We start from the raw sequence: 24,320 nt of genomic DNA on the forward strand, positions 1-24,320 counted from the left end.
GATCACAGTGATTGCAGCCCCTCGATTTGCCGGAGTGTAAGGGGTTCACGGCATCCCCTTGTTCTCTGCACTGTGCTTTGAGCTACAAATTCTTTTTTTCTCATTTTTTTCCTAAGGAGTTGTGGCCACGCATCATGTAATTTTGCCATGCCCCCAAAAAACTAACAGGGCCCAGGACAGCTCTCTATAGCTCTGCATTTTGTGTCAGACATGTCTTTTACATATTTAATCTGAATTGTGTACTTTGGTGTTATTCAGAGTAGGGCGCAGATTTTGCTATTTTAGCAAAATCTGTGACCACTAAAATCGCATGCTGGGGGCCGCCCAGCATGTGTGGTGCTGCCCCGCGATGCAATCACAATTCAATTGCAATTGCATTGCAAAAACCTCACATAGAGGTTAACCCCTGCCTACGCAGCATGAATGCTCTAATTGATATTAGGTAAAGGGTGGGATGCAACGGAGTCCGAGTTCGCACGATGTGCTGGATGCTGGCTGAACTTTTTAAAGGGGTAATCATTTGCAAAGCAGGGTTATGCCTTGTAAATGACTGCCATTTTAAAAAGTTCATTACATCCCATCTCATATCTGGTTACATTAGCGAGACCATGGATATATAGGCATACTTCCCAACATGACCCATCCCAGGAGGGACAAAATGCTCTGTTCCTGGACCTCACTCTTAATTTATGATTGCCATCACCTGTAGTGAAACACCTTTCTTATCAATTAACTAGTTCAACACAGGGGATGGCAATCCTAAATTAAGAGGAAGTCCAGGAACAGAGTATTTTGTCCCTCCTGCAATGGGTCATGTTGGGAGGTATGTATAGGTGTTATTATTCTTTCTTCTGTTCTGGTTCCTCTAATACATTTTCTAGCTTTTAATAGTGAAGGTTTTGTGCAAATATCTTGAGAAATACAATTTAAATGAGAAATAGTAATATTGTATGTTGTCTTATATTGTTCCTCTCAAAGGTATTTCTTAATTGTACTGTCTTTGTCCAAGGGCAAAACTGCCTTTCTGATGTAGAGGAGAGATTAAAAAAAAACCTTTGTAAAATACAGATATTTAAACACACAATTAGACTTGGATTGCTCAGTGGCAATTCCTTATTAAACCAGTAGCCAGTGAACTTCAGTAGCTTTGGGCAGAGTCAGGAATGTAACACACGCTCCGGTTTTTCCCAGATGCCAAAAAGCTTTGTCCGGCTTTTTGCCATCCGGGAGGGTTTTTCCACACACAACGGCTTTTTTGAGCCATGTGTAATGCTGTGCGCATGCGTAGCAGCAGACACGGCTTGAAAAAAAAAGTTTGTGTGAAAGCTCCCCTTCACACACACGGTTCTCTGCCTTCAAAGACGGCCCGGCCCCGACCCAGCAGCCGGACTTTCCAGTGGATATTTCCGGCTGCAACCCGGCAGCCGTGCCGGGGCCGTGCTGTGTGAAAGGACACATTGCGCTGCATGTGTCTCTGCAGCACGGCAGTGGTAAAAAGCCGGGCGGGACTTTGTCGGGCGGCGGGAGCCGGCGTATGTGTTTCAGCCCATAGTCTAACAGGACATCTGTACATAATGATTCACTTAAATCACCATGGAACTTCTATTACAATGTATCATAAATCCTTCTACATGGATAGAAATCATCAGTTATTTGTTATATGTTCTTGGGTCCTCTCTACACTGAGTTTTCAGTGATCACTTGCCAAGTCACAGTGATTGGAGTGGGTGTAAAAGGGTAATTCAGAGACCTTTAACATTAATGTTATAATGGGTGCATTGTGTGTGGTGCACATGGACCCCTGGGTCCAGTGGAGCCCACACTACACACCCTGCACCCATTTTTTCAATACTTACCTCTCCGGAGTACCCCAACGGTGGCAGCAATGCTGCACAAATCACCAGGAAAAAGGTGTGGCAGCTATTTTCCCAGCGTTTAGCACATGCACTGTAGGAAAAAGCATACCGCCATGCCATTCACCACAGAGACCTGTGCATCTACACTAGGCTCCAGGAAAGCCATAGGAGCTCCTAGTGACCCTAGTGCCCAGAGTCTCTGTGCTGCCAGCTAGAGAGGAGGGGGCCCAGATGGAAACTGCACATGGACCCCCTCCTCTTTTAATATACCCCTGATCTTTACGTTATTATTGTGGAAGATTTCTCACCAATGACTAAATAAATATTGTTTTCAGCATGGTGAAGTGATATGTAAATGTAAAATTAGATATTAAACCATGTAATAATTATTAATATACTGTATCTTTCATTTTCAATAGCAGCCTATGACAGGCTATACTTTCAGCCTCTTGCTTTCAGTGGATTTATCAAACCACCATTAAGCTGTATCATGTTTATTCTGTCTACTGATAGACACCCCTTTTATGAAGAAAGGTTCAGGTACCCCAGTACTCTGAGGTTTGCAATTATCTGATATCTTACCTTTATAGAGACCCCTTTAGAGCTATAGTATAAACATTGTATAGTATAAACATTGGTCCACACAAATAACATTTATTTATGCAAGTAAACAACACTTAAATATGTTTTTCAGACGCTATAAAAATATAAATATAACATATGTCTACTAAATAATATCCAACATGGACAAAGTGCATAAAGGGGATTAGTTGGGGGCAGTAATAATACATTGGCTATGCTTTGAATATTGTCTCAATATACAAAATGTGAAAATGAAATATTGAAAACAACATGTAAATAAGGGCTGGGTTTTTGCTGTGAAAAGCTTGCAATCTACTTCTACTTTAATGGTTTAATACTGAGCACTAATGGGTGTGCTGTTCTTCTGGTGGTGCACATTGCACTAAGCCCTAGGCCCATCCTGCAACACCACTATCACCCTTAGGTGCAAAACAGTCCACAGCTAGAATAAGCAGGCACATACACATATTAATAGCCCAGTGGCAGTGTTCAGAATTATTGTATGATGAAAGAATGAAAAATAGAGTTCTGAAACATTGACAAATAAACAGTGGTCTTTTGTGGCTTGTTGCAAGCCGTCCTGAGTGCCATACAGCTCTCTCTCTCTCTCTCTCTCTCTCTCTCTCTCTCTCTCTATATATATTTCATTATCTTGATATAATGATAGTAATTAAGAAAGCACATAACCATGATACTGCAAGTTGGCCTTCTAAAATGTTGTTAAAGTGCCCATGTCTACCACACACAGTGCAAACAGACATTTAGTATGATTAGCCAATAGCCACGAGCAAGCAACCAATATATCATTATATTTACTGGAGACTAGTGACATCACTGAGGCATGAGGCACAACGTGGCTTGATAAAACAGAATATTGGTTAAGCCAATAAACTGGCTGCTTCTAATGTGTGTATGTGACTGGTATACTTTAATAGGATATCAATAAAATGTTCATCAATGTTTATCCTGATCAATTGTCTGGTAAATTCCTCTGATACTGTTCAAGCCAGATTAAAAGTTCAAAAGTTCTCTTGATGAAGGAGTCCAAGATTTTCCAAAAACATTTTTTCTCTTACTGGAGTCTGGAGTCACTTGTTTCTGATAAGTAGACAGGGTAGAAATGCCTCCAGTGGAGAGAAAAGGAATTACACCCTCTCTTGCTGCTTTATCAAGTTTGACAGGAAGCTAATTATGAGTGAGGCAGGCTGAACGACATCATACTCAGCGAATACATGGCACACGTTGTCTGAAGGATCTGATGGATTCTTTGCCACAAAGCCAAAAATCCTATAGTAAGACAGAAACAGAAGTGTTACCTCTCAGGAAGAATCCAGGAATGCAGTGACACGTGATCAGCCCATGAAGAGGGCATAATTAGCATGAAGCAGCTATAACATGCATCATACAAAGTGCAATGTGCTGTATGTCATAATTCCGATATATAAAGGACCATATAAATGTGCTAGGAGATATAGATTGTAACCACCACTGGGGGCAGGGACTGATGTGAATGGACAAATAGTCTCTGAAAAGCGCTGCGGAATATGTGTGCGCTATATAAATAACTGGTAATAAATAAATAAATAAAATAAAGGACCAGCAGTCACAGTAAAGGTCCGTACACACTTAACGATAAAATGAGCGACGTCGCTCATTTTCCCCCTCCTTGAGCGACGTCGCTCATTTTATCGTCAAGTGTGTATGCCGCCAGCGACGACCGATGCGCGGCCCCGCGGGTCGGCAACGATCGTCGCTGTCGGGAGGGCATGCATGAAGGATGTGGACTGTCGTCCACGACCTTCATGCAGGGCTGGCGGGGGCGTGATGTCACTGAGCGATATGAGCGGTCATATCGCTCAGTGTGTATAGTCGGCCGGCCCGGGAGGGGGAAACATTAGACGATGTCGCTCACAGAGCGACATCGTCTAATGTGTATGGGCTTTTAGTCATTAGATGTGGCAGTAGGGACATCCTGCCTGAGCTGAATGCTTTATATCAGATGTGGGCACACAATCCAGAGCATTGGAGCACGGCTGGGGGAGCAGCAGAAGAACCTTGAAACTGCCCTGGACAAATATGTACACATTACAGTATTAATAATTAGCCCTATAAATGGTCTATAGCAGAGCACCCCTAACAGTGCATGTTTTACAGCTCTCCTAGTTAATGCGCTCACGTGTATTAATTACTGGCTGACACAATTTAAAAGATCCACCGGTATTACTAATTATTTTATTTGTAAAGCTGAGTAGGTCTTTAAAACATGCAGCGCTAGTAAAATTATTTTATATACAATTGCTATAGTGGCCATGGTGTGGGCTAGAGACAGAGGGGAGAGAAGTAGAAAGTGTGTTTGAGAGAGTTAGTTTGATTTGTATTTACTTTCAACATAAAGGAGCCTACTAATTAAATAATATTTGTGGGCTATCCCCTAAAAGCACCTGTTTTAGGGCAGTACCCATAAATAATAAGGACCCCCAAGATGGGGTGTAGTATGGTATGAAGGGCGGGCTCCCGGTGGCCAGCATACCGGTGCTGGAATCCCGACTGTCGGCATACCGACAGCTGGACGAGTGCAAATAAGCCTCTTTTGGGTTCGCTGCGGGCACGGTGGTGCGCTACGCACACCACGCTATCTATTCTCCCTCCAGGGGGGTTGTGGACCCCCAAGAGGGAGAAAAGGTGTCGGTATGCCGGGTGTCGGGATTCCAGCGCCAGTATACTGTGCACCGGGATCCCAACAGCCGGCAACCTAAATACCACCTCCCAGGATGTAATAAGGAGTAATCCCTCAATTTCAGACAGCAGAAGCACCCCCCCCATAGGCTGTCAAATTTACCAAGTACTTGTGTTAGCCGCTATATCCTGTGGACTTCACTCTGCAAAAAGTACTGATAAAGGTTCCATAGGAACAGAGCCGGCCCTAACCAATATGATGCCCTAGGCAAGATTTTGGCTGGTGCCCCCTAGCACCACCGCTGGTTCTGCCTCTGACCTTGCACATCTTTCCCAGCACCATTACCCCTCACTCATAGCAGTCCTTGTACCCCCTATATTATAAATAGGAACAGTTCGCACATTTGACGCACAGCCCATAAAGGGGCATCTTCTTGCTGGGAAGGGACATGGCCACACAATAGTAACCCCAATTCCAATTACGCCACACAGTACTGCAACTTTATTCACATTTTATCTTGCAATAGTGTCCATAATTCATATTACATCCCACAGTAGTATCACTTTACCTTATAAACGTTACTCCTCACAGTAGAGCCCCTTATTCACATTACATCACACTGAATTGCTCCTTATTCACATTACACCACACCTTATTGCTCTTTATTCACATTAGATGACACAGTAGTGCCCTTTCTATTTGCAACGCCACATAGTAGAGCACCTTATACACATAATGACACACATTAGTAATGCATTTATACACAATTCCACACAGTAATGCCCCTTACACATATGAGACACATTAATGTCCTTATAAACATAATGCACCTTACACATTATGACAACCTTTATTAATGCCCTTTTACACATAATGTCCCTTACACATATGCTGCACATTATTAATGCTCTTATACACATAATGACACACATAGTGCCCCCTACACATTTGCTGCACATTATTAGTGCCCCATTACACATAATGACACACATACATTAGTACCCTGTTACACATATGCCGCACATTATTAATGCCCTTATACACTTAATGACACACATAGTGGCCCTTTACACATATGTTGCAGATTATTAATGTATTTTTACATGACACACATAATGCCCCTTACACATATTCTGAACACTACTGCACAACGAACCCTCTCACATGCACACAGCACTCACACTTCCACTAACACTGTGACCTCTGCCTCTGCTTGGATACAGATGTGTCCTCACAAATCTTGCATCAATGCTAACGTCGGGCACTTTTTTTTAATGAAAATGTATCTTATTTGCATTGCTATGTGGCTAGGATGCACAAGCAGCTTCTGCTGATTAAACTGATATGCAGCATGTCAATATACTGTGTGAGACTGTGGCTGTATCTGCATATGAAATGCTACATACAGAATATAGGCATGTCACATATCATTTTAATCAGCAGAAGCTGATGATGCCCCTAGGCATATCAAATGCCCTAGGCAATTGCCTAGTTTGCCTATGCCTATGGCCGGCTCTGCATAGGAACCCTCTCTAGCAATGGCTGCTGCACATGTGTGGTCAGCAGATTGTGGATGTACAGTAGCACTGTGGGGTCCTGATAGAGAAGAGAAATGATTGCTAATGCGATATAACATATTGTATGGACAGGCACCTTTCAGAGACCCTGTCCCTGCATGTGTATTTACATCCTTACATCCTTGCAAATCCTTGCAAATCTTAGGCCCAGATTTATCAAGCCTTGGAGAGTGATAAACTGCACTGTGATAAAATACCAATCAATCAGTTCCTAACTGTAATTTTTCAAACACAGTCTGTAACATGACAGTTATGAGCTGATTGGTTGGTACTTTATCACCGTGCTATTTATCACTCTCCAAGGCTTGATAAACCTGGGCCTTAATTTCTTGTTTCTGTGAAATGCGGAGACAAGAAAATATAATTTTCGGGTATAGGACTAGGTAAATATACCCCAAAATGTTTATTTGTGGTAACATATCCACAGTTAAAACTCAAAATCAGATCATTGCTTTTGTTTTGTAATTATTTTTGTTTTTCTAATATATGAATTGTTTTATGTTTTTCATAACAAAAAGAAACTACCATTGCCTAAGTGTCAAAATGAAATGTTTCAACAAGTTATTTCTCTATAATGTCTTACCTTGAAGATTTGCAATGTTTCTGCCACCTGAAAAACAACATATAAGTACATAAGAAATGTTTTCTGATATTTGCTGTTTAGAAGAAATATAAATAAGATCTGTATAATTCTTTTGATTTAAGATTCCTAATTTTTGCCGTAAGCAATTGTTTAACCTCCATACAACTAACAATCTGATTGCACAATGAAGTTGTATTTTTTAGTACTGTATCTGTCTATACTGTGTAGTGCCACTCCCATAGTACTTGTACATGTTATATAGTACCATCGTTTCCTTGTCTTAGATCAGGCATTCCCGACCTCGGTCCTCAAGGCACAATAACAGTCCAGGTTTCAGTGATATCCATGCTTGAGCCGAGGTGGTTTAGGGCCTAATTCAGACCTGATCGCAAAAGCAAAATCTTTCTCAAATGGGCAAAACCATGTGCACTGCAGGGCAGTGGCGTCACTTAGTGGGTGCGGGGGGCACCAAATACAAGCACTCTCATGTCCGCACCACCACCGCAGTCACGCCCGCTATGTTTAAAGCAAAACAAACACATACCCCTTGCGACGCGGACAATGCCACGGACAGCGCGCTTCGTGTGCGCCGCCGCCCGGGGTATTGTCACTGCTACTGGGGTCCGGCAGCGGCACTGTGTCTCAGTCATAGCCGCCGCTGCGGAGCTATGCACGGAGAACAGACTCATGAGATGATGACATCATCATCTCGCGAGTCTCTCTCTCTGCACTGTAGCGGCTGTAGAGGGAGGCTGGGAGGCGCTGGGAGGAGCGGGCGGGGACTCTGCGGGATAAGCTGACACTGGGTGGGTGCATGTAGCTGAGTCCTGTGGCGCAGTTCAAAACTTGAAGCAGGGTCAGGGCTGGCATGTATTTTTGTCTGGAGCAGAGACAGCAGTGCTGAGTAAGTTGGTATAAGCTCCTCCTGTACAGTCTGAGGGTGGGATGTACTAACCTCCCCCACCATGTTATTTGGCTTTTCTCAGCGCTATTTTTGTATTATCTTTGCGGCTACTGGTCACCGCTCCGCTGCCTGGCGCTACTTGTTGCTCCCCCACGCTCCCCGTCTTCATTATCCTCTCTGCCATCCGCATCATCACCGCCGCGGCCACTGATTCCTCCGCTCTCCGTAGAGCTTGGTCTGCGCTGCGCTCCCCCTGTCAGCTGCGCATGCGCACTTGTCACAACTTCCTGTTAGGCAGCTGACAGGGGGAGCGCAGTGCTGACTAAGCTCTACGGAGAGCGGAGGAATCAGTGGCCATGGCGGTGATGATGCGGATGGCAGAGAGGAGAATGAAGATGGGGAGCAATGGGTAGCGTCGGGCAGCGGAGCGGTGACCAGTAGCCACAAAGATAATATAAAAAGAGCTCTGAGACAAGCCAAATAATACGGCGGGGGAGGTTAGTACACCTATGTGACTGGTAGCATCTAGATTCTCTTCGTGCAGAGGACCTTTCCCATAACCCCCTGGGTCCATGTCACAATCTATTTGGAATAGAAAAGTGTGGCGAGCAAGACACCGAGCCCGAAGCGTGGCGAGGGTCCAATGCTGCATAGACAAAAAAAATACCCCAGACGATCGGAGAACGAAGAAAACATTTAGGAGCTGTAAGGGCGGAAGTTCTCTCCTGCCCACTCTTTTTGTCACGTCCAGGTCCTTAGCATGAAGGTAACATAGACACAACCCTATGTGACTGCTGTACAACTGATACTAAATGTTTATTTGATTATCAAAAAGATAAAAGGTAAATTAGATTAGATTTTGTAAGTGTGTATTGCATGGCACGACAAATTCCGGCGGCCAAGACGCCATGGCGACCAGGTATTGGTGCCTGGCGACCAGGGCCCTGAACACTATGAAGAGGGGACTGGGAACGTAGTGAGGATGGGGCCGGGCATGCGGTCAGGTAGGGTAGCGTCTAGTTATCTTTCATGGAGAGGACCTTTCCCATAACCCCCTGGGTCCATGTCACAAACTATTTTTAATAGTAACCTGTGACGAGCGAAGCAGAGTGAGACACCCAGCCCGAAGCGTGTCGAGCGTCCAATGGTGCATATGTAAAATGAAATAACCACAAACGAACGGAGAATGGATACAACATTAAGGTGCTGTAAGGGCGGAAGTAATCTACTGCCCTCTCGTGCTGTCACTTCCGGGTCCTGATCACGAAGGGAACATCGACACAAGCGGTAAGGCAGGGGCTGGGCAGCTATGGATGATAGCGTTGACGATACTTCAAATGAGGCGCCGACCTCCAGCCATTCTGAGCTCACGGACCGACAGCCGATCAGGAGCGTTGCCGGACCGCAAGCTCCTATTGGTTCGCAAGTAGGCGCCACATTTAAAATGGCTCCTGGCCGCCCACCACTGTGCCCGGTTATCCCCATCCCACTGATGGCCTGATGCATTGCAGCTTCGCATTCCTGCTGCTTGGTCTCCCACAGCCTGCCCGTCTGTGAGCTCCACATGAGGGACCCGCATAACAGTAAGACTTCAGCCAATGGTGAGTATAGTACTGTCACTTTTTTTTTTAAAGTGTATATGGCTTTTACGGGTTTTTTTTGTTCATATGGATCTGGCTTTTGCAATGTATTTTATATGGATCTTGCTTTTTCAGTGGTTTTTTTTGTGGATTTTGCTTTTTCAGCTTTTTTTGTAACGTGGATCTGACTTTATACGTTTTTTTAAGTGGATCTGACTATTTAAGTATTTTTTTGTTAATGTGGATCTACCTTTTGCAATGTATTTTATGTGGATTTGGCTTTTCAGTGTTTTTTATTTTTAATGTGGATCTGGCTTTTTAAGTATTGTTTTGTTAATGTGGACCTGCCGTTTGCAATGTATTTTATGTGGATATTTTGTGTGGATTTGGCTATTTCAGTGTTTTTATTTTTAATGCGGATGTGGCTTTTTAAAGTTTTTTTTTTAATGTGGATCTGGCTTTTGCAATGTATTTTATGTGGATTTTTCTTTTTTTTCTTTTTTTTTTAGATATACGCTATACCTATTCCGTAATGTGTGTATGTGTGGAGGGGTTGTTGTGCCCACAGCGGGGTTAGATGAGGTTTATTGCAAATAAAGTAAATGAAACGTTGACATCTTCCTAAGACGTCCATCAATGTTTTTACTAGAGATGTGCACTTGAAATTTTTCGGGTTTTGTGTTTTGGTTTTGGGTTCGGTTCCGCGGCCGTGTTTTGGGTTCGACCGCGTTTTGGCAAAACCAAACCGAATTTTTTTTGTCGGATTCGGGTGTGTTTTGGATTCGGGTGTTTTTTTTAAAAAACACTAAAAAACAGCTTAAATCATAGAATTTGGGGGTCATTTTGATCCCAAAGTATTATTAACCTCAAAAACCATAATTTACACTCATTTTCAGTCTATTCTGAATACCTCACACCTCACAATATTATTTTTAGTCCTAAAATTTGCACCTAGGTCGCTGGATGACTAAGCTAAGCGACCCTAGTGGCCGACACAAACACCGGGCCCATCTAGGAGTGGCACTGCAGTGTCACGCAGGATGTCCCTTCCAAAAAACCCTCCCCAAACAGCACATGACGCAAAGAAAAAAAGAGGCGCAATGAGGTAGCTGTGTGAGTAAGATAAGCGACCCTAGTGGCCGACACAAACACCGGGCCCATCTAGGAGTGGCACTGCAGTGTCACGCAGGATGTCCCTTCCAAAAAACCCTCCCCAAACAGCACATGACGCAAAGAAAAAAAGAGGCGCAATGAGGTAGCTGTGTGAGTAAGATAAGCGACCCTAGTGGCCGACACAAACACTGGGCCCATCTAGGAGTGGCACTGCAGTGTCACGCAGGATGGTCCTTCCAAAAAACCCTCCCCAAACAGCACGACGCAAAGAAAAAAAGAGGCGCAATGAGGTAGCTGTGTGAGTAAGATAAGCGACCCTAGTGGCCGACACAAACACCGGGCCCATCTAGGAGTGGCACTGCAGTGTCACGCAGGATGTCCCTTCCAAAAAACCCTCCCCAAACAGCACATGACGCAAAGAAAAAAAGAGGCGCAATGAGGTAGCTGTGTGAGTAAGATAAGCGACCCTAGTGGCCGACACAAACACCGGGCCCATCTAGGAGTGGCACTGCAGTGTCACGCAGGATGTCCCTTCCAAAAAACCCTCCCCAAACAGCACATGACGCAAAGAAAAAAAGAGGCGCAATGAGGTAGCTGTGTGAGTAAGATAAGCGACCCTAGTGGCCGACACAAACACCGGGCCCATCTAGGAGTGGCACTGCAGTGTCACGCAGGATGGCCCTTCCAAAAAACATTCCACAAACAGCACATGACGCAAAGAAAAATTAAAGAAAAAAGAGGTGCAAGATGGAATTGTCCTTGGGCCCTCCCACCCACCCTTATGTTGTATAAACAGGACATGCACACTTTAACCAACCCATCATTTCAGTGACAGGGTCTGCCACACGACTGTGACTGAAATGACGGGTTGGTTTGGACCCCCACCAAAAAAGAAGCAATTAATCTCTCCTTGCACAAACTGGCTCTACAGAGGCAAGATGTCCACCTCATCATCATCCTCCGATATATCACCGTGTACATCCCCCTCCTCACAGATTATCAATTCGTCCCCACTGGAATCCACCATCTCAGCTCCCTGTGTACTTTGTGGAGGCAATTGCTGCTGGTCAATGTCTCCACGGAGGAATTGATTATAATTCATTTTAATGAACATCATCTTCTCCACATTTTCTGGATGTAACCTCGTACGCCGATTGCTGACAAGGTGAGCGGCGGCACTAAACACTCTTTCGGAGTACACACTTGTGGGAGGGCAACTTAGGTAGAATAAAGCCAGTTTGTGCAAGGGCCTCCAAATTGCCTCTTTTTCCTGCCAGTATAAGTACGGACTGTGTGACGTGCCTACTTGGATGCGGTCACTCATATAATCCTCCACCATTCTTTCAATGTTGAGAGAATCATATGCAGTGACAGTAGACGACATGTCCGTAATCGTTGTCAGGTCCTTCAGTCCGGACCAGATGTCAGCATCAGCAGTCGCTCCAGACTGCCCTGCATCACCGCCAGTGGGTGGGCTCGGAATTCTGAGCCTTTTCCTCGCACCCCCAGTTGCGGGAGAATGTGAAGGAGGAGATGTTGACAGGTCGCGTTCCGCTTGACTTGACAATTTTCTCACCAGCAGGTCTTTCAACCCCAGCAGACTTGTGTCTGCCGGAAAGAGAGATCCAAGGTAGGCTTTAAATCTAGGATCGAGCACGGTGGTCAAAATGTAGTGCTCTGATTTCAACAGATTGACCACCCGTGAATCCTTGTTAAGCGAATTAAGGGCTCCATCCACAAGTCCCACATGCCTAGCGGAATCGCTCCGTGTTAGCTCCTCCTTCAATGTCTCCAGCTTCTTCTGCAAAAGCCTGATGAGGGGAATGACCTGACTCAGGCTGGCAGTGTCTGAACTGACTTCACGTGTGGCAAGTTCAAAGGGCATCAGAACCTTGCACAACGTTGAAATCATTCTCCACTGCGCTTGAGACAGGTACATTCCACCTCCTATATCGTGCTCAATTGTATAGGCTTGAATGGCCTTTTGCTGCTCCTCCAACCTCTGAAGCATATAGAGGGTTGAATTCCACCTCGTTACCACTTCTTGCTTCAGATGATGGCAGGGCAGGTTCAGTAGTTTTTGGTGGTGCTCCAGTCTTCTGTACATGGTGCCTGTACGCCGAAAGTGTCCCGCAATTCTTCTGGCCACCGACAGCATCTCTTGCACGCCCCTGTCGTTTTTTAAATAATTCTGCACCACCAAATTCAAGGTATGTGCAAAACATGGGACGTGTTGGAATTTGCCCATATTTAATGCACACACAATATTGCTGGCGTTGTCCGATGCCACAAATCCACAGGAGAGTCCAATTGGGGTAAGCCATTCCGCGATGATCTTCCTCAGTTGCCGTAAGAGGTTTTCAGCTGTGTGCGTATTCTGGAAACCGGTGATACAAAGCGTAGCCTGCCTAGGAAAGAGTTGGCGTTTGCGAGATGCTGCTACTGGTGCCGCCGCTGCTGTTCTTGCGGCGGGAGTCCATACATCTACCCAGTGGGCTGTCACAGTCATATAGTCCTGACCCTGCCCTGCTCCACTTGTCCACATGTCCGTGGTTAAGTGGACATTGGGTACAGCTGCATTTTTTAGGACACTGGTGACTCTTTTTCTGAGGTCTGTGTACATTTTCGGTATCGCCTGCCTAGAGAAATGGAACCTAGATGGTATTTGGTACCGGGGACACAGTACCTCCAACAAGTCTCTAGTTGGCTCTGCAGTAATGATGGATACCGGAACCACGTTTCTCACCACCCAGGATGCCAAGGCCTCAGTTATCCGCTTTGCAGTAGGATGACTGCTGTGATATTTCATCTTCCTCGCAAAGGACTGTTGGACAGTCAATTGCTTGGTGGAAGTAGTAAAAGTGGTCTTACGACTTCCCCTCTGGGATGACCATCGACTCCCAGCAGCAACAACAGCAGCGCCAGCAGCAGTAGGCGTTACACGCAAGGATGCATCGGAGGAATCCCAGGCAGGAGAGGAATCGTCAGAATTGCCAGTGACATGGCCTGCAGGACTATTGGCATTCCTGGGGAAGGAGGAAATTGACACTGAGGGAGTTGGTGGGGTGGTTTGCGTGAGCTTGGTTACAAGAGGAAGGTATTTACTGGTCAGTGGACTGCTTCCGCTGTCACCCAAAGTTTTTGAACTTGTCACTGACTTATTATGAATGCGCTGCAGGTGACGTATAAGGGAGGATGTTCCGAGGTGGTTAACGTCCTTACCCCTACTTATTACAGCTTGACAAAGGCAACACACGGCTTGACACCTGTTGTCCGCATTTCTGTTGAAATACTTCCACACCGAAGAGCTGATTTTTTTGGTATTTTCACCAGGCATGTCAGTGGCCATATTCCTCCCACGGACAACAGGTGTCTCCCCGGGTGCCTGACTTAAACAAACCACCTCACCATCAGAATCCTCCTGGTCAATTTCCTCCCCAGCGCCAGCAACACCCATATCCTCCTCATCCTGGTGTACTTCAACACTGACATCTTCAATCTGACTATCAGGAACTGGACTGCGGGTGCTCCTTCCAGCACTTGCAGGGGGCGTGCAAATGGTGGAAGGCGCATGCTCTTCACGTCCAGTGTTGGGAAGGTCAGGCATCGCAACCGACACAATTGGAGTCGGACTCTCCTTGTGGATTTGGGATTTCGAAGAACGCACAGTTCTTTGCGGTGCTACTGCTTTTGCCAGCTTGAGTCTTTTCATTTTTCTAGCGAGAGGCTGAGTGCTTCCATCCTCATGTGAAGCTGAACCACTAGCCATGAACATAGGCCAGGGCCTCAGCCGTTCCTTGCCACTCCGTGTGGTAAATGGCATATTGGCAAGTTTACGCTTCTCCTCCGACAATTTTATTTTAGGTTTTGGAGTCCTTTTTTTACTGATATTTGGTGTTTTGGATTTGACATGCTCTGTACTATGACATTGGGCATCGGCCTTGGCAGACGACGTTGCTGGCATTTCATCGTCTCGGCCATGACTAGTGGCAGCAGCTTCAGCACGAGGTGGAAGTGGATCTTGATCTTTCCCTAATTTTGGAACCTCAACATTTTTGTTCTCCATATTTTAATAGGCACAACTAAAAGGCACCTCAGGTAAACAATGGAGATGGATGGATACTAGTATACTTATGGATGGACTGCCGAGTGCCGACACAGAGGTAGCTACAGCCGTGGACTACCGTACTGTGTCTGCTGCTAATATAGACTGGATGATAATGATATGAAATCAATATATATATGTATGTATATATAATATCACTAGTACTGCAGCCGGACAGGTAGATAATATATTTATTAGGTAATGATGACTGATGACGGACCTGCTGGACACTGTCAGCTCAGCAGCACCGCAGACTGCTACAGTAAGCTACTATACTATAGTAGTATGTACAAAGAAGAAAGAAAAAACAAAAAACCACGGGTAGGTGGTATACAATTATGGATGGACTGCCGAGTGCCGACACAGAGGTAGCTACAGCCGTGGACTACCGTACTGTGTCTGCTGCTAATATAGACTGGATGATAATGATATGAAATCAATATATATATGTATGTATATATAATATCACTAGTACTGCAGCCGGACAGGTAGATAATATATTTATTAGGTAATGATGACTGATGACGGACCTGCTGGACACTGTCAGCTCAGCAGCACCGCAGACTGCTACAGTAAGCTACTATACTATAGTAGTATGTACAAAGAAGAAAGAAAAAAAAAAAACCACGGGTAGGTGGTATACAATTATGGATGGACTGCCGAGTGCCGACACAGAGGTAGCTACAGCCGTGGACTACCGTACTGTGGCCCTCATTCCGAGTTGTTCGCTCGGTATTTTTCATCGCATCGCAGTGAGAATTCTCTTAGTGCGCATGCGTAATGTTCGCACTGCGCATGCGCCAAGTAACTTTACTATGAAGAAAGTAATTTTACTCACGGCTTTTTCATCGCTCCGGCGATCGCATTGTGATTGACAGGAAATGGGTGTTACTGGGCGGATGTATGGCGTTTTATGGGCGTGTGGCTGAAAACGCTACCGTTTCCGGAAAAAACGCAGGCGTGTCTGGAGAAACGGTGGGAGTGCTTGGCCGAACGCTGGGTGTGTTTCTGACGTCAGCCGGGACCGAAAAGCACTGAACTGATCGCACAGGCAGAGTAAGTCTGGAGTTACTCAGAAACTGCTAACTCGTTTTTGATCGCAAAAATGCGCATACATCGGTCGCACATTTAAGAAGTTTAGATTCACTCCCAGTAGGCGGCGGCTTAGCGTGTGTAACTCTGCTGAAATCGCCTTGCGAGCGAACAACTCGGAATGAGGGCCAGTGTCTGCTGCTAATATAGACTGGATGATAATGATATGAAATCAATATATATATGTATGTATATATAATATCACTAGTACTGCAGCCGGACAGGTAGATAATATATTTATTAGGTAATGATGACTGATGACGGACCTGCTGGGCACTGTCAGCTCAGCAGCACCGCAGACTGCTACAGTAAGCTACTATACTATAGTAGTATGTACAAAGAAGAAAGAAAAAAAAAACCACGGGTAGGTGGTATACAATTATGGATGGACTGCCGAGTGCCGACACAGAGGTAGCTACAGCCGTGGACTACCGTACTGTGTCTGCTGCTAATATAGACTGGATGATAATGATATGAAATCAATATATATATGTATGTATATATAATATCACTAGTACTGCAGCCGGACAGGTAGATAATATATTTATTAGGTAGTGATGACTGATGACGGACCTGCTGGACACTGTCAGCTCAGCAGCACCGCAGACTGCTACAGTAAGCTACTATACTATAGTAGTATGTACAAAGAAGAAAGAAAAAAAAAACCACGGGTAGGTGGTATACAATTATGGATGGACTGCCGAGTGCCGACACAGAGGTAGCTACAGCCGTGGACTAACGTACTGTGTCTGCTGCTAATATAGAGTCTAGACTGGATGATAAATTATTGATAATGAGATGAAATCAATATAATATCACTAGTACTGCAGCCGGACAGGTACTATATATATTTATTATGTAATGACTGATGACGGACCTGCTGGACACTGTCAGGTCAGCAGCACCGCGGACTGCTACAGTAAGCTACTATAGTAGTATGTATAAAGAAGAATGAAAAAAAAAAAACCACGGGTAGGTGGTATACAATATTATATATATATATATATATATATATATTATATACAATTATATATATATATATATATATATATATATATATTAAACTGGTGGTGATTGATTATTAAACTGGTGGTCAGGTCACTCACGTTGCAACTTGCAACTAGTACTCCGAGTCCTAAGCAGACAATCACAAAATATATTATTATACTGGTGGTCAGTGTGGTCACAACAATGGCAGTGTGGCACTGACTCTGGCAGCAAAAGTGTGCACTGTACGTTATATGTACTCCTGAGTCCTGCTCTCAGACTCTAACTGCTCCCCACTGTCAGTGTCTCCCCCACAAGTCAGATAATACAATACACTTACAGTCACACTATCTAATCTATATCACTTCAGCAAGTAGTATAGTAGTATAGTAGTACTCCTCCTAATAATGCTCCCCAAAATTACTACTACTGTGTCTCTCTCGTCTCTACTGTGTCTCTCTCTTCTCTAAACGGAGAGGACGCCAGCCACGTCCTCTCCCTATGACTCTCAATGCACGTGTGAAAATGGCGGCGACGCGCGGCTCCTTATATAGAATCCGAGTCTCGCGAGAATCCGACAGCGGGATGATGACGTTCGGGCGCGCTCGGGTTAACCGAGCAAGGCGGGAAGATCCGAGTCGCTCGGACCCGTGAAAAAAAACATGAAGTTCGGGCGGGTTCGGATTCAGAGGAACCGAACCCGCTCATCTCTAGTTTTTACTTAACTAAAAAGTCCTCAGAGTGCCACGTCTATATTGCTGCTATACATTAACCCCGCTGTGGGTTAGATGAGAGCACAACAACCCCTCCACGCGCACACACATTGTCTGCTATCTATGTATATCTATCTCTCTCTCTCTCTCGCTATACACACACTCATACATATATATATATATTTACATACATTATATATTTATATAACTAGATCTATGTATATATATATACACACACACACATATACTTGAGCAATCTGGCACTCTGTATCAATTGTTGAAACCATATATCTGCCTTTGCTGTAATAGTACAGATTGACCTTGCCAAACGTCATATAGCCGGAAGCACGGCACTACCAAATTCATGTAGTGCCGTGCTTTATATATATATATATATATATATATATACTGTGTCAGCCCGGCAGTATAAATGTGCTTCGTTGCCCTCCTTGTAATATGGATACAATTTGCAGCACGGATGGTGTAATGATTAGCATTACTGCCTAACAGCACAGAGGTCGTGTGTTCAATTCCCACCTCGGCCCTAACTGTGCGGAGTTTGTATATTCTCCCCGTGCTTGCGTCACAATCCAAAAATATACTGGTAGGTTAATTGGCTCCCAACAAAAAATTAACCCTAGTGTGAAGAATGTGTGTTCATGTATATGTGGTAGGGAATATAGAGTGTAAGCTCCACTGGGTCAGGGACTGATGTGAATGGCCAAATATTTTCTGTACAGCGCTGCAGAACATGTGTGTGTTATATGTGTGTGTGTACTGTATATTCGGCTAAGTGGCAACATTTCAGGACTTCCGTCCTTTTTTCAAGGCAGAACACAATCAAATGTGCAACATCTTAAGTAGACCTGCAACTGGCGTTTTCTGGTATGCCGAATGAGGACAAACCCTGCCGGTGAAAAAACCTCATTGCAGTGCAAGAGTTTGTGGCCAGTAAATCATGAAACTGTTGAGTGTAATAATTTAGGCGTTGAGTCTAAAGGTGGGTACACACTAGTAGATATATCTGCAGATCAATTGATCTGCAGATATATCTATGTACGGATCGGGCAGTGTGCTGTGCATACACACAGCCCGATCCGTCGGGGGACTGACGTCATGAACTGGGCGGGCGGGCGCTCGCGCCCGCCCAGTTCACCTGTCAATCACCGCCGGCCGCCGCAGCATGTGTACGGGCGGTCGGACGACCGCCCCGTACACACACAGCGACGGGCCAATATATCGTTAGATATATTGGCTGTCGGCTGTGCTGCGCGGCCGACGCGATACGTCTGTGAATGACGGAGTTCACAGACGTATCGCCCGTACACACTGGCCGACGGTCCCGCGATGTATCGGCCATTCAAGAGAACGGCCGATACATCGACCAGTGTGTACGGGCCTTAATTTGCCTAACCAATGTAAATGTTATTACATTTAGGCTGTGCATATGATATTGTAATTTAAAGGTATGATATTAATTTTGTTAGCTGTTTATGTCACTACTATTGCCATTGCATTCAGTGATATACAGGAATTATGATTTACAAGTAAAACTAGTACTAGTACATTACTAAGGGTTCTGTGTGGTGTGATACAGGAGGAGGATCATGGGGGGGTGACACCATGAGTTAACACACCGGGTGACACCAACCCTAGTGACGCCTCTGCTGCAGGGGGCCAGATATAACATGTGCAGAGAGAGTTATAGGCCCTACACACATGCCGATTTGTTTGAAAGATATGAACGATCTCGTTCATAAATGAACGAGAACTCGTTCATATCTTTCAGTGTGGAGGCTCCAGCGATGAACGATGCGCGGCCCCGCGCTCGTTCATCGCTGGTCCCCCGTCGGCTGTGCATGCAGGCCAATATGGACGATCTCGTCCATATTTGCCTGCACTTCAATGGAGCCGCATGACGGGGGGAGTGAAGAAACTTCACTCCCCCCGTCACTGCCCCCCCCCGCCGCCGGGTCACCCGTCGGCCGTATCGGCCGTCGGGCACCTCGGTGGCGGATCGGCATGTCTGTAAAGCCCATTAGATTTGGGTGGGTTATATTGTTTCTGTGCAGAGTAAATACTGGCTGCTTTATTTTTACACTGCAATTTATATTTCAGTTTGAACACACCCCACTGAAATCTAATTCTCTCTGCCCCCCCTCCTCCCCCCCTCTGCAGTGCACATGGTTTTGCCCATTAGAGAAAACGTTTGCTGTCGCAATCAGGTCTGAATTAGGCCCTTAATTAGTACCTCATTTATTTAACCATCGTTGCTGAAGCCTGGATATCACTACAATTTGCACTGTGTGTCTTGAGGACCTAGGTTGGGAATGCCTGTCTTAGATGATATAGCGATGTGGAAGAGAGACATGGCTTTATTTTTTTCAAGGGAGGTAATCACAAAATTGTATTGAAACTAGAGTTCCTTAAAGTTAGACACCTGCCCCACCTCTACTGCGTGAGCTGCTGTACACAGTGATGAGGAACCTCAGACTACATCCAGTCTAGAGGTGGTATAACCGCTTCTTTACATTCTTTCCCTCCAGCTATCCTTTGTTTTATGCAGCATTATAGGGTGGAAATCAGGACTACACCCTTACCTTGTCCCAACAAGTCCTGCAGAACATAACCATCAACTGCTTACATGTTCATTATAATAATAAATAACATTATTTATATAACGTCCTATTGCAACATACATACCAGCATTTTATATCAGATTTTTTTTCTTTTTTACAGAGGAGCACAATCTTTGGGTATTAAGGTAGTAAGGTTCCACAGAATCCATCCATTAGACCACTGATAGGAAACATGTGGCACTACAGCTGCTTTGGAACTACATATCCCAAGCATGGCGTAACAGGAAAACTGTGGTAGAGCATGCTGGGATGTGTAGTTCCACAGCAGCTGGAGTGCCACATGTTGTCTGCCCCTACATTAAGGAAAGCAAATCAGCTGCCTAGGGTAAAGAGGAACCTGAAGGTTTTGCATTACTGTAACCTGCTTTGTATGTTGTTCAAGGTGAAAGGGTGGCCCCAAATCAGAGTGTTGCCTAGGGCCCATGGGATCCCAGAACTATGGTGCATTGACATTTGAGCTCGAGCTAAAAAATACAGTTGAGCAACGTTTGTTTGTCATACTGCTCTGTGGAATCAGGGCTATTTTCATCTATTGTAGGTATAAGAAGGCTCCTTTTGAACTGTTTTGCCAAGTTAGGTAAATGTGTAGTTAAAAAGCTAAAATGTATTCAGTCCAAAGGTCATTGTCTTTAAAAAGCAAGTAAACAGCTGTTTTAGACAATGATCTATTCCATAATAATCTATTGAGAAGATAGAGTATTATTGAGCTATATAATAACCTGAAATAACTGGTGTTAATTTGTAACTAAATGTATATGGCATACAGTCTGGAGCACATTTGTCCGGAATGCTGTCTGCACAATTGTTTGTTCTTATGTGATATTTTCGCCAGAAATACGTGACCTCACAGAGAGGCACCTTTGATGCTAAATGTACAGACAGCTCTGAGTGAATGGCTGCGTTCTCATACATGTCAGTTGTTTCAACAAAATGACAATCTTCACTGTGTGACTGCTGTTCCTCAGTGATATCACTAGCTACTAAGCTACCTGCACTCCACAGAATATAAGCAGCAAGTGCACATGTACTGTAACCATCCTGCATGATATTGCATTAAACAGTAAAATACTTCCTATCATTTCTATATCCCTGCATTTTGTTCTGCCGTACATGAAATATGTTTTTGAGACCACTTACTTTCTAAGTTCAGGATCTACACTGCAGAAACTGAGGGACGAGACAGGATAGAAACGTCTGAAAAATACTCTGTTGGAAAGACAAAGCAAGAAAGAGGTCAGTCTGGCTGATCACAACGAAAGTGATTCCATCACAAGGACATGTTTAAGGAATGAAATACTTACTTGCGTTGGACGTCAGTCAGGGTGACGCCTTGTTCTGTGGCTTTGAAGTTGACGATGGTTGGCACAGTGAGGTCGGCCCGTTCAAAAGTAGCAGTCACAGCTTTCTGGATGGCATTGGATCCAGTAAGGGTCTCTGTGCTGACCGAGTTCAGATATAAGACGTTGCATGCTGTAGATGGATACAAAAGCCCGGTCATTTTTATTTCTTGGGCAGGGATTGGCATGTTGTAGACCTGTCACTAGTTTTATGGCTTATTCATTGTGTCATTTTCATCTACAGTATGCTCACTCCTAAAAGCCTAGCCATTTACAGTATATAAGCATCTAATAGTTACATGCATATTTTACAGCTTTTTCTTTTCCCATTTGTCCTTATTTGCATAAGTGAGTGTATTCTGCAGTGCAAAATGAAATAACATTACCCAGAAATTTGCATTATCGTGTATGACGGACGTATTTGTATATTATGCTCATGGATAATAAATGCCTCATAACATAATTCCTATTAACATAGGTTGACAAGATATATGTTACTTTCATACTTGGGACCTTCAGCTCACCTGCAGAAGACTTGAGCTCTGAAACAGCATCTGGGAAAGAATCAGGGCTGCTGTCACAATCACTATGAGCTGTATAGGAAAATATAATATTTAAAAAAAAAAATTCTCTCATCATTTCAACATTAAACATTCAGGATAAAGAACAAACATTAGATCGATGAAACATAGAAACATAGATTTTGACGGCAGATAAGAACCACTTGGCCCATCTAATCTGAACAAAATACTATATGTTTTTCCAAATTCTTGTAGCTAAAATACATATATTTTCTATGTCTGTGATAGCAGCTGCGGGTAGTAGGAAGTACTATTTGATTAACTTATAATAAACAAGTTTTTTTACTATATAATCAACATAATATTGTTATAATCATAGATAAGTAAGGTCACTGTTTACAATCTTACAGCAGTGAAAGCCCTTTGTTCACTTGTGTATTCTATGTGTATTTTGTAACAGAAATTCTTGATACCTTGTTTTATTCATATCATTTATGAGGGGGGATATACAACATATGAAGAAAACTATATTGCAATGACCATCTCACCATTTAACAAAATATATGTTTCTTTTCAAAAGTCAAATATCCCAATCTCTTCACAGCTAAACTAATTAGAAATCTGTCACAAGATGGCATCAGTTCTCCATGTAGTGATTAGCCGTACTGTATTGCTTACTGCAATATACATTCTATTCTATTCCATCTGTATATTTTGTTTTGTGCTCTCCTTATTTCTTTTAGCATTACACTCGTTCTGTGCAGTTATACAGTGCCGACACTGGCTATGCCATCTGGATAATAGGAGTCATTGAGAGAACTTTAAACAGAATTTATGTATTTTTATATTATATTAACTATTGCTATGAAGTGCTCATACTATGACAGAGTGTACTGTGTTAGAAACAACAAGCAAGTAAAGGAATATTTTTTTAATATATATATACACATGTTGAGTGTCCCTTATCCAAAATGCTTGGGACCAGAAGTATTTTGGATATCGGATTTTTCCGTATTTTGGAATAATTGCATACCATAATGAGATATCATGGGGATGGGACCTAAGTCTAAGCACAGAATGCATTTATGTTACATATACACCTTATACACACAGCCTGAAGGTCATTTAATACAATATTTTTTTATTACTTTGTGTATTGAACAAAGTGTGTGTACATTGAGCCATCAGAAAACAAAGGTTTCATTATCTCACTCTCACTCAAAAAATTCTGTATTTCAGAATATTACGTATTTTGGAATATTTGGATATGGGATACTCAACCTGTGTGTGTGTGTGTGTGTGTGTGTGTGTGTGTGTGTGTGTGTATATATATATATATATATATACACACAATCCAAAAGACAGAGGCACTCCCGGACTTCAAACTACTTCAAAAATTGTGGTGATTTATTCAACATTTCGGGGTACTGCCCCCCGTCATCAGGTGTGTGTCCTGATGATGGGGGGCAGTACCCCGAAACGTTGAATAAATCACCACGATTTTTGAAGTAGTTTGAAGTCTGGGAGTGCCTCTGTCTTTTGGATTGTATGGTAGGGGGTTGGCAGGCCCCAGGAGAGCATCCTGGCAAGGTATTACATTGACTTCCATGGAGTGCCGGCTTTTGGAGTTTGGTATATTTATATATATTTATATATATATATATATAGTTACCCCAGTGCGGCACTCGACTCATAATAAACGGACCGTTTATTATGAGTCGAGTGCCGCACTGGGGTAACTATATTTGTGTACAGCAGTACATGTGAAGGCACCGATGCAATAGTGGATTTCATCGAGGAGTGCCGGACCCATGCTATCTTATATATATATATATATATATATATATATATATACTGGCTGTTCTACCCAGTCTTCACACGAGAATTTCTGATTTTCACAGTTATAAATATAAATTAGTGTTCAAAATTTGGTAAATCTATAGAGATGTAAATTTGAGACGTATTAATGTAAGTAAATATTAATCCATGTTTCTTGGCGTTTCCCGAGGAGCACCCGTAGCAGATATGGTAAAAAGTGACAGGACCATTTTTGT

At 43.8% G+C, this 24,320-nt stretch overlaps 1 protein-coding gene across 1 annotated transcript in view; it reads right to left on the reverse strand.

Moving 5' to 3' along the window:
- Positions 1-2,556: 2,556 nt before the first annotated feature.
- Positions 2,557-24,320, reverse strand: part of TNS4 (tensin 4) — a 47,747-nt gene continuing 25,983 nt past the window's right edge. Inside the window, exons 9-13 of the mRNA XM_063959792.1 lie at positions 22,270-22,338; positions 21,710-21,878; positions 21,546-21,614; positions 7,276-7,302; positions 2,557-3,725 (exon numbers count right to left, since the gene is read on the reverse strand). Coding sequence (XP_063815862.1) covers positions 3,584-3,725; positions 7,276-7,302; positions 21,546-21,614; positions 21,710-21,878; positions 22,270-22,338 — 476 coding nt within the window. The 3' untranslated portion in view covers positions 2,557-3,583. The remainder of the gene's footprint in view (positions 3,726-7,275; positions 7,303-21,545; positions 21,615-21,709; positions 21,879-22,269; positions 22,339-24,320) is intronic.

This window comes from Pseudophryne corroboree, chromosome 3 (assembly GCF_028390025.1).
Source record: "Pseudophryne corroboree isolate aPseCor3 chromosome 3, aPseCor3.hap2, whole genome shotgun sequence".
NCBI lineage: Eukaryota > Metazoa > Chordata > Amphibia > Anura > Myobatrachidae > Pseudophryne > Pseudophryne corroboree.